Here is a 14,892-nt window from a genome sequence, read left to right as displayed (position 1 = left end):
AAGGTATCTATGGAATATAATTTTTTTAAATAGTATTTATTTAAAATAAATAAGTTGTTAACCTTTCCTATAGGAAGTAAAAATTCATATATTTTTTGGTCGAACTGCCAATTATGTCAGAAGCTCGTAGTTATACCTACTGTCACAGGTCGTTTACCATGTTTTTTGCAGGTAATTAGTCCATACTTGTCACTAGTAAAAGTTATTCGTAATTGACTACCCTGATAGTGAAAAACCTTTTTTAACATTAATAGGATCATATCATAATTCCAATACATTGATGAGTTAAGATCATATTGTGCTGACCCCAGGAACATATTTTCTCTGCAATTTTATGACATACTCAAAGGGAACTAGATATCTAGTTCATTTCCATGGAAGCTGCCACTTGATGAAATTATTTCCATTCCTATTTTTTCCCTTTTCAAGAACAATTTTAGGCTCATAACCTTAATTAGACCATAACATTAAGAAAAGGGTTCTGTAGAATGTGGCTTGCACATTGGAAAGAGAAGCTAACCCAGAATCCCAAGAATTCTTTGCAAGTCTAATATTGTTTCAATGATGATGACTCTCAAAAATAATTGGTGTACTTGAGCAATCCTCATAGATATACCACAATAATGAATGATGTCAATACCAATGGTTATCATTTATCATTGAGGTTGTCATCATTCTCCAGAATTTTCTCATCTGCGGCCTCACTAGGTAAATTAGCAGCAGAAGGTATTTTTCCTGGGTATTTAGTAATCGAAGAGTCTGATCCGATCATGCTGGGAAACATAAAGAACAATCAAATTAACTAGGGAGAGGCTAACAAAAAAGGTCTTGATGTATAAAGGAAGATGGTAAACTGCATTGCTTACCTCCTGTCAACAATCACCATAGACCGGAGTTCACAGTTAGCAAACCTGCATGTATATGCAAAAAACATTTGAAATACTTGTTGATGTTTTTCTGTTCCATTGGATTGCTTCTGATTGTCATCGAAGCATTGTAGAACGTTCTACCGATTACAGAACTGTTAAACCATGTGCTACTTTTAGAAAAGTAGTCCCTCTTGCTATTAAATTTCTAGATTTATCTTTTCTTTTCTCGTCAAATACTTAGTATTAAGTTACCAAGAACAGCGTTTTATGTGATTTTAAAAACTGTGCAATCTCTTACATGACAAGGAAAAGTGAATGGACAATTCAACCACACACACACCAAAAAAAAAAAAAAAAAAAAGATAAAAATTGACCAGTCCGCCGGTGTTTAGTGAGGAAAGAAAGAAATGATAAAATTACCGTTTGCAAATTTCCTTCTTCACAAAAGGATGACAGTCTGTTCCAAATGCATTCACTGTATGAAACAAGAGTCCATTATGTGAGACTACAGCAATCTCCTTCTCTTTTCGTGTGAGCAACCTGCATCGATGGGAAAGTTTACAATGAGGAAAAGAAAAACTGATAAACACACCTATTTTGCCCATGATTTGGGTAAAGGATTACTTGTAAATCAGTAAAAGTTTAGCATTCTGATTTCATTAACAAGTATAACAATATCCAATCCCATATCTAGCAGCTGGTAGACCTGGCCCAACCAAATTGAAGTACAGAACATTAATAATCTTCATGGTAATAGTAAGTTTTACACACTTTCTCTCTCTCTATCTCCCTCTGCCTCTCCCTCTCCTTCCCTCCCTCCCTCCCTCCCTCCCATATTTCATCTAAATGGAGCAACATGTCAGTGAGGATTCACAGAGAACCCAATTTGTTTGGGATTAAGGCGTAGCTCATTGGTGTGCAGTTGTGTATATATTTGAGAGATCAGCTCCTGAATGATCAGAGGGGTTTCATGAGCATCAGAAGCAAGAGCTGAGCTCTACTTGCAACCCAGATATAGCTGAAGTCTTTCCTGAAAGACAACATCATTTATTGCAATCAATGCCAACATTTGCAAGCAGAAGGTGCAGATCAAAGAGAACCATTCTAACCTACAAGAAAAGACCCCAAAAGTATAATCAATGGGGTCAAGTCAAAGGGGTATAAAATTTCAACTACAATAATTTCTATATATGAGCACTCGACTACTAGTTTTTCTGCTCTGATCTGATCTTATTCCAATCACCGGAAAAAATGAAAAGAGGGAAACATCACCCTGGGAAGAACAGAGCAGTGAAGGAGGAGTCAAATGTTCTTTCTTCATTTTCTTTTGGGATAATTACACTTTTGATCACTCAGTTATTGGCTAAGTTGCTCGGTCTCGGCCGCTGGTGTCTGATACAGGTACGGATCTAGATGTCAAATCCTTCATGATCTAAATTTTAAGATGTGAGGGTAGAGATGCAGGTACAAATACAGGTGCCGGGATAGCCTATTAATATTTCAAACATCTAAAAATAAAGTAATAAAAATATGTCTAGATTATGAGACAAGGTATTTCGAGAAGGAGAAAATATTGATCAAGAGGAGAATCTGAGAACGAAATAAAAGGAAAAGGTCTGACATAGAAATTTCTATATACAAGGCATTTCATTTTCTTCAATTTCCCATAGCTTTTGTTTTGATTTCAAAAATCATTGTATCTGTCCCATATTTTGTTACATCTCACGTTTTTTTTCGTACGTTAAAGTTTCGTCTTCAGTAAATTGACGTAAACTTGGGGATGATATTATCTAGAGGTTAGCATATATATGCTATTTATAACAAGCGATAAATAAGTATCATGAAGGATAAAGGATGCACGAATTAGAGAAAACGAGTTTCGTTGAAAATGGCCAATTTGGGATAAAATACGGATCAAGTAAAAATACCTGATAATTACAAACTAGTACCATGCGAGATACCATATGACCACGGTAGTATAATGTATAAAGTATATGTATATATATATATATAAAGTATATTAAAAATAAGTAGAATTTTAAGTAATTTGTGGTAATTTTTAAAATATGCGGGTACTTGATTAATTACCGGGTAACATAACATTATCCGGTTAACTAATAAGTGGATAAAAAATTAATAAAATAACTCACCCCTACTCCCCACGTGGCAATATGCCACCATTCAAGCATATGACTCATAGTCATATATGTTTGTGTGGCAATGTAACATGTAAAGTCATTAATGACTCATAAGGAAAGACTTGAAATAGTAGTCACTTGAAAAATCTGATTCTTAAGTTTCACAAGACCTTTTGTCTTTGAGAAAGAAAACATGAAAGAACAGAACCAAAGTCTTCCAAAATTTCAAAACCAAAAAACGTGAAACCAAACCATTGCATGCTGTCTTGAACCACGAAATCATTTCGTTCAACACTTCAAAAATTTCGATTGAAATTTCAGTCCAAATTTCGTTCAATCCAAGCTTCAAGCATAGGTTTCGTTCAAGAATTTCGCAGAAACATGCATGTTAAGGCTAAACTTTTCCTTCATTTTAGCATGATATCGTAATTACACAAGTTTGATAACGAGGCATAGAGAAAAATTCGTATCCCAGAATTTACTTATATTTTGCTAGTCTCGCAAATTACATATATTTTCCTAGTTTTGTAAGTTATCATATTCTTCTTATCGGGAATGCATATTCAGTTAAGTATTTCCTTCTTCCGGTCAAAGGAGCAGAGAGTTTACATATATACAGTATTAAAAGTATTTTCAATACCATCGAGCTATAATCGATGGGCGGGCCTCTATTGGGCAACCTCTGATCAGATGGTAAGATATATACCGAGCCTACTGTCGTCGAGTGCCTATGAGCGAGCCCAGTTGGTCGAGATACAGAGCCTAGTATGGCCGAGCGTCTATGAGCGAGCCTACTACGGCAGAACAGTTATATATATATATATACCGAGCCTTACAGGGCCGGACAACTATTTTACTCACTATGTTGAGAGAGTTGAGACAGTATCGGTAGATGAGCATATCTTCAGATTTTCTTCGACTCCCAGTTGTTTTCAGTTATTATATTATCAGTTCAGCTTCAGCTTCAGTATATTGCCTTACATACTCGGTCCATTATTTCGTATTGACGTCCCTTTCTAGGGCACTGCATTTCATGCGTGCAGGTTCAGACAGACAGACAGGTAGACCTCCTCAGTAGGTGTTGCCCGAGTTCAGCTTTATTGGTAAGCTCCCCTTCTTTCGGAGTTGCCGGGTCAGGCAGTGTGGTGTATATCTTGTATATATATGTAGATAGGTTATGGGTAGGTCGGGACCCTGTTCCGATCACAGTACATCTATCAGTAGAGACTTGTAGACATATCCTGTCGGTTAGTGCAGTATGTTGGGCTTGCAGGCCATGTACGTATATTTTGTTGACTTGTCAGTTGTAGTAATTATGACGGCCTTGCCAGCCCAACTTTATGTTGACATTAGTCAGCGTTAGTCTCCATTTAGTTTTATATTTTGTATCGCACGTTATCTTGTAATGTAGCCCATAGTCAAAGTATGACATTACATATTCAGAGTCTCTTAGTCGCAAGTGGTACGCAAGGATAGATGAGAAACTAGGTGCCGGTCTCACCCCCGGGCTTGGGGAGTGACATATTTCTCAGTCGATTTTTGTTAAAATACCCAAATCGATTGATTAAATCCGATTGGGATCCCACACCTACGTCCCGTGGCGGAGGTTAGGGGTGCTTATCGGGCGGATCGGGCAAATAATTATACTTAACGGTTCGACTTATCGGTTATCGGATTATAAATATAGTAATCTGCTAGCCATCCAATAAGACAACGGGCGGTTTATCGGCTAAACCAAATAGAAATTTTTTGAGCAATCATTCAATCAAATACCAAACAGTTTCAAATCAATACCAAACTTTTAATACCATCTAAGATCTAACAGTATTTTTGAATTGAAGAGTCATCTCTCAAGTTCCAATCTAATTCATATTCAAGACTACTCATACACGTATGAATCAATCAAACTTTCAGTAACATTCGTTCTTCACAAGAAATCCAGATTGTAAAAACAAAAATCCAGAAAATTAGACTTTAATTTGTTAGATGCATGGAAAAAAGGACATAAAACCAGACAATCCACATATAAAACCAGCGGGCAATTCAACAAATTACTTTCAATAGTATTTTATATACATAGGGGTAAAAATTTAAATATAAAAATTCTTAAACGGGTTAAAGGTTTACCCGATAAGAAAATTGAGTAATCTGCCCCCAAACCGTTAAGACGTTAATTATAAAATCTCAATCAGTACACCATCCATTGCCCCGATAATCCGATATCAATAAGTCAATAAGCATCAGTTCGATTCGGTTAACGATTTCGATTCGGTTTTGAACAGCCCTAGCAGAGGCAAGATAACCGCCAAGGGGATTCAAAAAAAGGAAAAAGTTAAAATGGTTGTAGCTAGTGGGAATAGAACCAATGACCTCACAAAGGTTTGAACCCTTTGACCACTAAGCTATGCTTTTGGGCTGTGTCAAGGGGATTCAAAACATAATATATAAAGGTATAAAACAGATTTTGCTTACATATACAGTGTAATTTTTCGGCGGTCCCCCTAAATCCGCCTCTGCCTACGTCGTGTCGACATAGGTGCGGCATCTAAAGTAAAGAGTCCGAGACTCCGAGCAACCTAGGTTATTGGTAAATTCTTATTTTGATCCTTGTGATAGTTCACCAAATATATTTAACCTTTATTTTATTTAAAATATATGTTTTTGGTCTCCTTATATAGGAAAAAAGTTATACTTAGAATAGTTATTACAGCTATGTTACCCTCAAAAATGGAATAACAATATAATTTAACATAGCATATGGGTAATTAAATGCTTTTAGCAATTAACAATTCATTAAATTTGTGAAGATTAACGAGTAGATGGATTAAAAGTGGACACTTCAATTAGTTGAAGGTTAAATGTGCTTAACCAAATATCACAATGACCAAAATCAGAGTTTGTCAATATTTCAAGAACCAAGAATTCCATCCCTTTTTTGGGTCGGTAGTGTCATATCCATGTTATGTCTTTGAGGTAAATATCTTTTCAATTCTCTGTGATGAGAGTAAAGTAAAAGAGTGATATTTTATCGAGGGATAGAATACAGGGTTTCAAGTTTTTAACTTGTTCATCTCAGTGATGTTTCATAAATATTAACATGCCATTATTTCAGATCTAAGTAATTGTTACATGCACTCAAATGTTATGAAAATTCTCAGTATAAAGGGCAGCCCGGTGCACTAAACTCCCGCTATGCGCGGGGTCCGGGGAAGGGCCGGACAACAAGGGTCTATTAAAATTCTCAGTATATTCAAGAAAAACTCTTCTCCATCCCTGACTTAGAATGCAAACTGTATCTTCCATAATCAGATGAGGAGTTACACAAGCTCCACATTATCATCACTCTTACGCTTCAGTATTAACAAAGACATTAGTCAGGAAAATTGGAAAGTAGCAATCTCTCTTCTTCTGTGCCAGCACCTGAGCCTACTGCAACATTTGCCCCCGCCCCCCCCCCCCCCCCAAAAAAAATAAAATTAGAATGCAAACTATTCCACATTCCTTGACACTCTTAAAACATCACTATTAACCAAGAGACTAGTCAGAAAAATAGGTAAACTAACAAATCACTCCTTTCGCAGCCTGACCATACTACACCATATATAGCTAGCTCTATACTTACCTCTCCCCCCCCCCCAAACAACAAAACAAGAGCCCAAACCAAAAGAAAAAGGGGCACCAGAAAAAGGAATTATAAGGGGAAAAAAAAGAGTGATGCAAGATAGTTAATAGAAAGAAACCGTAAATACATAATGCTCCTTCACTCCCTCAAGGTTAAATGATAGATAGGGGCACTAGAAGAATCAAATTTTGAAAACTACACAAGTGCCCAGAGCAAGCTTTACCACCAATTTGGAAAAATAGAAGATGAGAATGAAAGTTTTATTAATCATAGTGGCTTAAGGAGTAGAAAATAGGTTAATTTATTTCCTTGGATTTTGGAAGAAAAGAAGCAAACTCGTAGCGAAATTCACTGGTGATGTTAAGGAGTTAGGGCACTGAAAATTTCAGAACTTAAGGTATTGTAATTTCTTTCACCCATTAGCATATGAAATTACAATACCTCAAGCTATGAAATTTTCACTGCCCAAGCACGTCACCAGTGAATTCCTCTATGAGTATGCTTCTTTTTCTTCCTAGACCCAAGGATATAATTTTACACACATATAGAGAGAGAGAGTGTGTGTGTGTGTTTTATCTAAGAAGTATTAATGATGCCAATAATGAATCAATGATATGATGGTGATGTGAGTGGGAGACATAATGATTAGGCCAATGATTGTGGGGTAAATAATATGGAAATGATAATGAGTTAGTGGAATTTGATATGAAAGGCTAATCTGCTATGGGTGAAAAAAATGTAGTATTGATTCTTAGTTCTTATAAATTTAGGAAGAATAATGACTACCCAATGATTTGGGTAATAACGTGAGGGGTGATGATTAACTAATGATTAGGTTCTAATGATGAGATAATGATTGATAGCTTGTATCGATAAGATATGAGATGGGGAATTTGAAAACGAGGCCTCTTATTTCACATTGCCACAAATACTGTTACTAAGTACATCGGAATATAGGAATCATCATGATGCCATGATTAAAGTAAGGATGATGGCTTGGTGGTATGACTGAAGCCACTGTTTTGGCATTTTGGTTCACTACTAAAGTGCCTCATTTGGCATTTATTTGTGTACAAATTTTTATTTAATTGGACCGAGGGTGGACTTTGATTTTGACTTGTCCTAAAATTGTGGAAATTATTCACCTAGACTAATTAGGACGTGTTAATTAGTATTTGGATAGAATGGTTGGTCTTCTAGACGTCGCAAGGCTGCGGAAGTGAGATAAGTGAGACTTTAAGCTTTGGTGCTTGCTTTTCAAAGCTTACTTTTAAACTATATTTTGTCTGCCTGATCCATGTGTTGGGGCGAGCGTGTGCTTGGCAGAATCGGTAGTCTGTGACTGGCCGTGAATATACTATTTTATTTAAAATGTTGAAATAATTTAATGATTGATCGGTTGTGTGGCATGGCTTCGTGCCACAACATTGGAGTGTTCAATTAATTTCTTTGCTGCTGTAATATACTTGGGGCATTATGTATGCCGCCGTGATAGATTTGGAGCATAGTGTTGGGGTGTTTGGTTAATTTCCTCCACCCCGAATATGACAGGTCTTAGTGTAAAATTGTATCAGAAGTGGTAGGCTCTTGTTGAATATTTTAATTATACGCATTTGATATATTATAATGCATATGATTTTTGCACATATTATTTTGTCCTTGTTGTATTTGTATTTTCTAACACTTGTTCCAGGAGTACTCAAAGGGGCGGGTCAAGGATCTTACAGGGTTATATTTACGTATAACTCACTATTTACCTGCATCTCTATGTAGATATTGTTGCAGACGACAGAACTAGTGGTTGATGAATTCGTTAGGGTTGATTCTGTTGCTAAGGTGAGCCACCGCATTGTTCATGGAGGTCATCTTTTCAGCATTATCTAGTTTATGCCAATTATTTCCTTTGCTTTGGATTTGCATGCCCGCCAGTTAAACACATATAACTTTATTAGATGCTCGATTATCTTAGTGTGAGATTTGGGCTAGAGTTTTATTACTTAAGTAATCGTTGATTTTCTATTAATAGATTATGGATTTGGTTGATAATTATTATGCATTTACTTATTAATAATGCTTTTAGACCTGCACTTATTTTCTCTTAGTGGTTGTATAAATGGTTAATTATATGGGATATAGTTCGCCTGGCAGGTGCGGAGTGTTGTGTGACAATCACGTCTAGGGACAGTTTGGGACATGACACGAGCCTCGGCTTGTCGTGCCTAGGTTGGACAACCATTTTCTTAAGTGAAGCAACAACCGCTTCCTTCAACAAAGGGCTCGTAAGATGTAGGCTCAGCTGGCCTACTAGTCAATTTTTAGATTTCTTCCTTGGGCCTCCTAGCTGTGTTTCCCCTAACCTTATTGTCATTGGGCTGAAATCTATCACAACTTTGAGTTTGTCAGTATCTCCATAATTATGGGCTATGCACTTTTGGCCTAAGGAGGGACTGATTTAATGTCCATAAATCCTGGCCCAAGAAACCTAGGTCTAGTGTCATCTTCCACTTGCTTTCACCTGTCCTGACACTAGACTGCCGTCAGTCATCATGTGCATTTAAGACGGCCTCTTCCCCAACTTTTCCTCCAGCCTTCCTCTTTGTTAGTGTTCCTGAAGGATTTGGGGTTACGGACCATTTTTGTGCCCCTTCCGGAGGATAGTTATACAGGACATGGAAAACTTCCATTAGGTGGGGATCTCTCCCTTTCTTTAACAAAAAGTTTTACCCTAGATATGACAGTCAAGGCCATGACAAATTCCTCCTCCTGATAAGTAGTTCCATGCACCTGCACCACAAGTAATGCGCTGATATCATTTTTATGTATTCCGTCGAAATAGTCTTATATGAAAGTGTAATCTGGATGTCACTTGTTAGTTGTTACCTTAAGTTGGATGGTGAACATCCATATATCCAATGATAAGAAACAAGTCACCATCTACCACCTGTATATAAGATTATTTTGACGGAATACATACGAAATGATGTCAATAGATTACTTAACCTACACTCCTTGATGTCGGCTGTTATCCACCCTGCCCTAGCTGCCCATTCCATGACTCCATTGATTCATCCTACTAGGTGGTCGAGACAACTAACTAAACAAGTCTCCACAAAGAATTTCCAGTTCTCAATGTCTTCCTTTGACAATAAATAGAGGAACTCCCCATCAACTTTCCTTCAGTGGCAGTCCGCATATAGTACTAGGGCCAGTTTCGCTGCTGCTTACCTATAAGATCTTGTTGACTCAAATCTTGCCATGTCTAAGTTTGATATAGTCCATTTACATATACCCTACATCCTTTTGAGAAAACAATTTAACTCTTTCTTAGAAGTCATTACTTACCTTTTCAAAAAGATTTCTCTTTCCTAGCAATCATTGGATCAGAAATAAGGCAAAAGGAGAAATTCCATCTCTTCTTCGACTCTACGCTCTTTTAACTGCATCAATTACAGCTTGTGGTAGTTCTTGTCAATTTCCTTATTACAATATGAATTTCTTTTACTTTAACAGAAGCATTAAAGACCTGTTTTTCATGTGCAAAATATATTGTCTTGCAAAGTCCAGCAATTTCTACAACCAAGAACAGACACAAACATTCCATTAACTTAAAAGACATTCCCTTCTTTACCACCGCCTAGAAGAGATAAAAAAAAAATTTTTTTTTTTGGGGGGGGGGGTAGGGGGGTGGGGGGTGGGGGGGGGCTGGGAGGAGGAGGTTGAACCTAACCAGTTCAGGAATTTTATTCCCCTAGCCATGACTTCTTCCTTTGTCTCCCTAACATTGGCCTTCCACAGGGTATCCTCGTCACTTTCAATCTGAACAAAATACCACATATTCATTAGGTCCATGATAAGGGATATCATTTGAAATGACATATTATAGTCATACCAAGCACGTGTACTACCATTAAAGACATGAAAGAAGTATAAATTGTTAAATACTTGCCAGTGAAAGATCAATTGCAGGAAAGAGACACTGATATTCACTTATGCTCCTTCTGCTATCACAAGGATGAACACCCTGCCACCAAATTATATTAGGTAGAAGTTAAATAACTGAAAGCATAATAGATCAAGCATCAGTTATCTATTCATAAATACAGAAATTTGAACCACTAGATGTCACAGATCATAATTGACACAGTTAAGACAACATCTCTTTTTATAATGTAAAGTTACAATTATTGTATTCTGTGACCCAGCAGATTGAGAACAAGAGTGGAAAAGAAACAGAAAGTTTCTACAACATTCTTATATAGTAAAATGACAACAGCCTAATCTCAAGAATAGGAAGAACAAGTAGGATGAGAGCTGATTATGAGCTTGAGAAAAACAGGTGAACTAGAAAAGAACATAGATCTAACTGACTATAAACTGGACTCAGATTACTTCTAGCTGGATATTTATAAGTATATACATATATGTGTAAGCAGAGGCGTATCTAGTGTAGAAGCTATGGGTTCAATTGAACCTATAGCTTTCGCTCATACCCTGTATTTTTGCCCAAAAAAATCATTAAATATGTACAAATAATAAATTTTGAACTCATTAAATTAGCTGAGATATAGTAGAATTGTGAATCTGAACCCATAAATTTTAAATTCTGGATCCGCCTCTGTGTGTAAGCACTAATACATCCCAAAGTTTGCAGATAAGAAGTGACAACAAATGTGTGCCTACAGTGTTCCAAAGACTAATTAACATATATTTTGCCTAATACATCATCCTGAAATGCTCTTCTATTTCTCTCCTTCACAACTCAACTCATAGAATGAGCAAGTTCACCATATACTCAACATTATTAAAATGGTAACTAAAACAGAGAGATACAAATTTACTGCCGATTTTACCAATACTGCAGAAGTCAACTCTCCAACTCCATTTGCAGCATATACTTTCTCATATTTCAAATACCCAAGATATCTCATTCTTAAGATTAATGAAATAGTTACTTTTCCATCTAGCGTATTTGCATGCTGGCAGTGGAGATTTAACTTTTGACACATTTGCTCAGGAATATTTCAACCTTTCTGCAGGTGTGATACAGACTTAAGCTCTACATAAGATGGAAGACAACTAAAGAAAAGAGAACAAAGTATCTTGACAAGCAGGAAGGTGTTCAACTGACATACCAAGTGTTCACGACAAAGCTCATGCGCGATGATAGGAGGGCAATCCAGACTAGAAATTGCAGAGCGGTCACTATATCCTGTGTTCGCCACCATCAATGGTAGTATATCCATCCTGTCTTTGTAGCCACCACCACCAAATACTCCAGCTGCTGTTTGCATTGTCCTGTAAAGTCAACCGTAAGTTCTCATAAAGTTCCGTAATAGCTACAACAACAACAACAAACCCAGTGTATCCCACAGTCTGGGGAGGGTAGTATATACCCAGACCTTACCCCTACCTTGAGAAGGTAGAGAGGCGGTTTCCAATAGACCCTCGGCTCAAGAAAAGATAATAAAAAAAAAAAAAAGCAATAGCAACAAGCAGTATCAACAACAAGATAATAAGAAAATCAAAGCGAAAGAAACAACAGGTAGTAGTAGAAATCTAAGAATAAGAAAATACAAGACTAACACTAATACTACTGCTATGGAAAAGAAAAATGTTCGACTACCTACTAACCTTCTACCCTAATTCTCGACCTCCACACTCTCCAGGTCATGTCCTTGGTAAGTTGAAGTAGCGGCATATCTTACCTAATCACCTCTTCCCAATACTTTTTGGCCTACTTCTACCTCTCCTAAGACCGGCCAACCTCTCGCACCTCCTTATTGTGGCATATGTGCCCCTCCTCTTCACATGCTCGAACCATCTTAACATCGCTTCTCGCATCTCGTCCTCCACGGGGTTCACTCCTACCTTATCCAGAATATTTTCATTCCTAATTTTATCTATCCTGATATACCCACACATCCATCTCAACATCCTCATTTCTGCTACTTTCATCTTCTGGACATGGGAGTTCTTGACTAACCAATATTCTGCCCCATACAACATAGTCAGTCTAACCACCACTCTGTAGAACTTATCTTTATGTTTTGGCGGCACATTCTTACTACACAAAACATCGGATGCGAGCTTCCAACCCCGCTCTAATACAATGTGTGACATCCTCGTCAATCTCCTCATTTCCTTGGATTACAAAAAAGGTGTGCAACACGAGGGCTTCCTAGTGGGTCACCCTAATAGCTACTAAGATTGTAAATCATCCTAAAGGGAATAACCAAGTTTTGTCTGCCATGTCCCTACTGCTTTTGCTTGTTTGGATTGGGTTGTAAAAGGCAAAATAAATCATGTGTCACATTCAAAGGGAGAAAATTTGATACCTTAGCAGAGGAGACGTGACAACTAACTCAATTCTCTTAAAGAGGCCACTTGCATGAACGTGTTTACGCAAATTATCAACCTGATACAAGAGCCAAAGATATATAAGAAATAAGAATCGAGGTGCATCAAGAGTAAGGATGAGGAGTATTTAGATTAAGTGAAAAAATCGGGGATGCTCTCCCACCTGTTGCCAACCAAGTGTAGTAAGGTATGCATCAAAATATTCAGGAGACAGGTATGCTTTGTAATTCTTGTCTCCTTCAACATTGTGAATGCCCTGACCATGCCTCACCTAGATATATGGTTTTAATAAGACCACAAAGCCTTCAAAATTGTGAGCAAAATCCAATAGGGAAGTCAACCTCGACTGTCCTTCAAAACAAAGTCATAACTGCTTGAAATCTTCAATACGAAGTACAACAAAATAATTCAGGAAAATTTGAACCAACCAGGTGAATTGTTTTGCAGCGATGCAAGGGAAACAAAGTTGGACCTCCAGTGTAGTCCATGTTTGAAACTAGATCAGATAATCCATGTTACAAAAAAGAGGTGGGACAAACATTAGAATCTATTTTACTTATGCTATAACATATTTCCAAATGGCATTACCAACCCCAAATACACTTCATTCATATTAAGGAATTGAATGCAGGAAATAACTCTAGCTAATTCTTCAATACTCTTATCAAAAGCTACAACAAGAAGTAAAGACAATGGAGCTAGCAAAAAAGATCCCGCCGTTACAATAGTAGATGCAGTCCCAAGCATTTTCCATAGATTGGGATTATGTAGTTGCTCAGAGGAAGGGAATAATTACAAGTTGTTAAGGATTTTTGTGACTGCTCTAGGCTAAGGGGAGAAGGGCATGTCCTACTGGTCAGACAGAAGCCTATCCACCTACCAGCTTATCTTGTTCATATCGAGCTGGAAAGTAGAGACTAATTGAAGCAATATCCATTCACAATGAAAGCTTATCTGAAGCCAACAACAACAACATACCAGGGTAGTGTGTACGCAGACCTTACCCCTAACTTGTGAGGATAGAGAGGCTGTTTCCAATAGAAACTCGGCTAATCTGAAGCCAGGGGTTGTATATTTAGAAAAAGGGAAATAATCAACCCTGGGAAGGTTTGATTCAAAGAGATGGTGCATGTTCCCCCTTCCCTTATGGTCTTGAACCTTTCTATAGGTACTTAGATTCCATTCCCTTAAGCCATTAGGATATCAACGAATCTAAACAAAAGAAAAATGAAGACCCAAGTATAATTTAAAAATAAATAAAATATGTCTACTAGTCCATCGAAAATGCCAAATTAGATGCTCAGAGATGGAACTCACCAGAAAGGGAATAGCTGCGACTAGATGAAACAGGGAGCAATCTAGAAGAAACTAGAGATGGGGTTGACTTGATTTTGCAAACAAATGCTAGATATCCTGGATTAGGATCGAATAATGAACAAGACAAAGATTCCGAATTTTTACTTGCAATTCCACCGCTACTAAATAGATTTAATTGTGTGATGAATTAGTTGAGGTGATCAAAGTGATTCCAAAATATATACCTATCTATCTACACTATATTATATTAAAAGCATCAATACACCTAGCAAAATGTCCTTGGCACAAATTAATTTTGAACTAGATAAAATAGTCATTTAAATCATTTTTCTAATATTTAACACTTAAAAATTAATTGCTATATTTTATGTATTAAATCCTTCCTCATTTAAACTAAATAAAAAATCCGAATATTTAAAACTTTAAAATCAATTAAATTTTTACCTTATATCAATCACTTTAAAAAGTCCACTAACTTATCATACTTTTACCACGTTTCCTCCCTTGTCCTGTCATTAACAAGAAATACATTACCTATTATATGTTTATTTTATTTTATAGTACCAATAAAATACTACTACCAATGAAT

At 36.9% G+C, this 14,892-nt stretch overlaps 1 protein-coding gene across 3 annotated transcripts; it reads right to left on the bottom strand.

The window, feature by feature from the left end:
* Nucleotides 1-225: 225 nt before the first annotated feature.
* On the bottom strand, nucleotides 226-14,504 carry LOC104248453 (phosphoglycerate mutase-like protein 1). Of its 3 annotated transcripts, none has more exons than XM_070170738.1 (10): nucleotides 14,304-14,504; nucleotides 13,415-13,482; nucleotides 13,150-13,257; nucleotides 12,965-13,044; nucleotides 11,762-11,924; nucleotides 10,576-10,650; nucleotides 10,357-10,445; nucleotides 1,290-1,409; nucleotides 867-911; nucleotides 226-773 (listed from the first exon to the last, which is right to left on the bottom strand). In XM_070170738.1, the coding sequence occupies exons 2-10, from the start codon at nucleotides 13,472-13,474 to the stop codon at nucleotides 650-652; spliced, it is 864 nt and encodes a 287-aa protein (XP_070026839.1). In that variant the 5' UTR covers nucleotides 13,475-13,482; nucleotides 14,304-14,504; the 3' UTR covers nucleotides 226-649. The 3 variants fall into 3 exon arrangements, with proteins under 3 accessions (XP_070026839.1, XP_009803006.1, XP_070026840.1); XM_009804704.2 differs by lacking the exon at nucleotides 14,304-14,504 and adding an exon at nucleotides 13,991-14,155; XM_070170739.1 differs by lacking the exon at nucleotides 14,304-14,504 and adding an exon at nucleotides 13,965-13,987.
* Nucleotides 14,505-14,892: the final 388 nt, after the last annotated feature.

The sequence above is a fragment of the Nicotiana sylvestris genome, chromosome 3 (assembly GCF_000393655.2).
Source record: "Nicotiana sylvestris chromosome 3, ASM39365v2, whole genome shotgun sequence".
Taxonomy (NCBI): Eukaryota; Viridiplantae; Streptophyta; class Magnoliopsida; order Solanales; family Solanaceae; genus Nicotiana; species Nicotiana sylvestris.
This window is presented reverse-complemented; position numbering and strand designations above follow the sequence as displayed.

Coding starts and splice junctions, on each gene's coding strand:
- LOC104248453 (XM_009804704.2), bottom strand. CDS start 14,117: ATGCACCATCTCTTTGAATCAAACCTTCCCAGGGTTGATTATTTCCCT. Junction 13,483..13,990: donor TCTATCCTCACAAGTTAGGG/GTAAGGTCTGCG, acceptor TATCTGATCTAG/TTTCAAACATGGACTACACT. Junction 10,446..10,575: donor CTGCAATTGATCTTTCACTG/GCAAGTATTTAA, acceptor TATTTTGTTCAG/ATTGAAAGTGACGAGGATAC.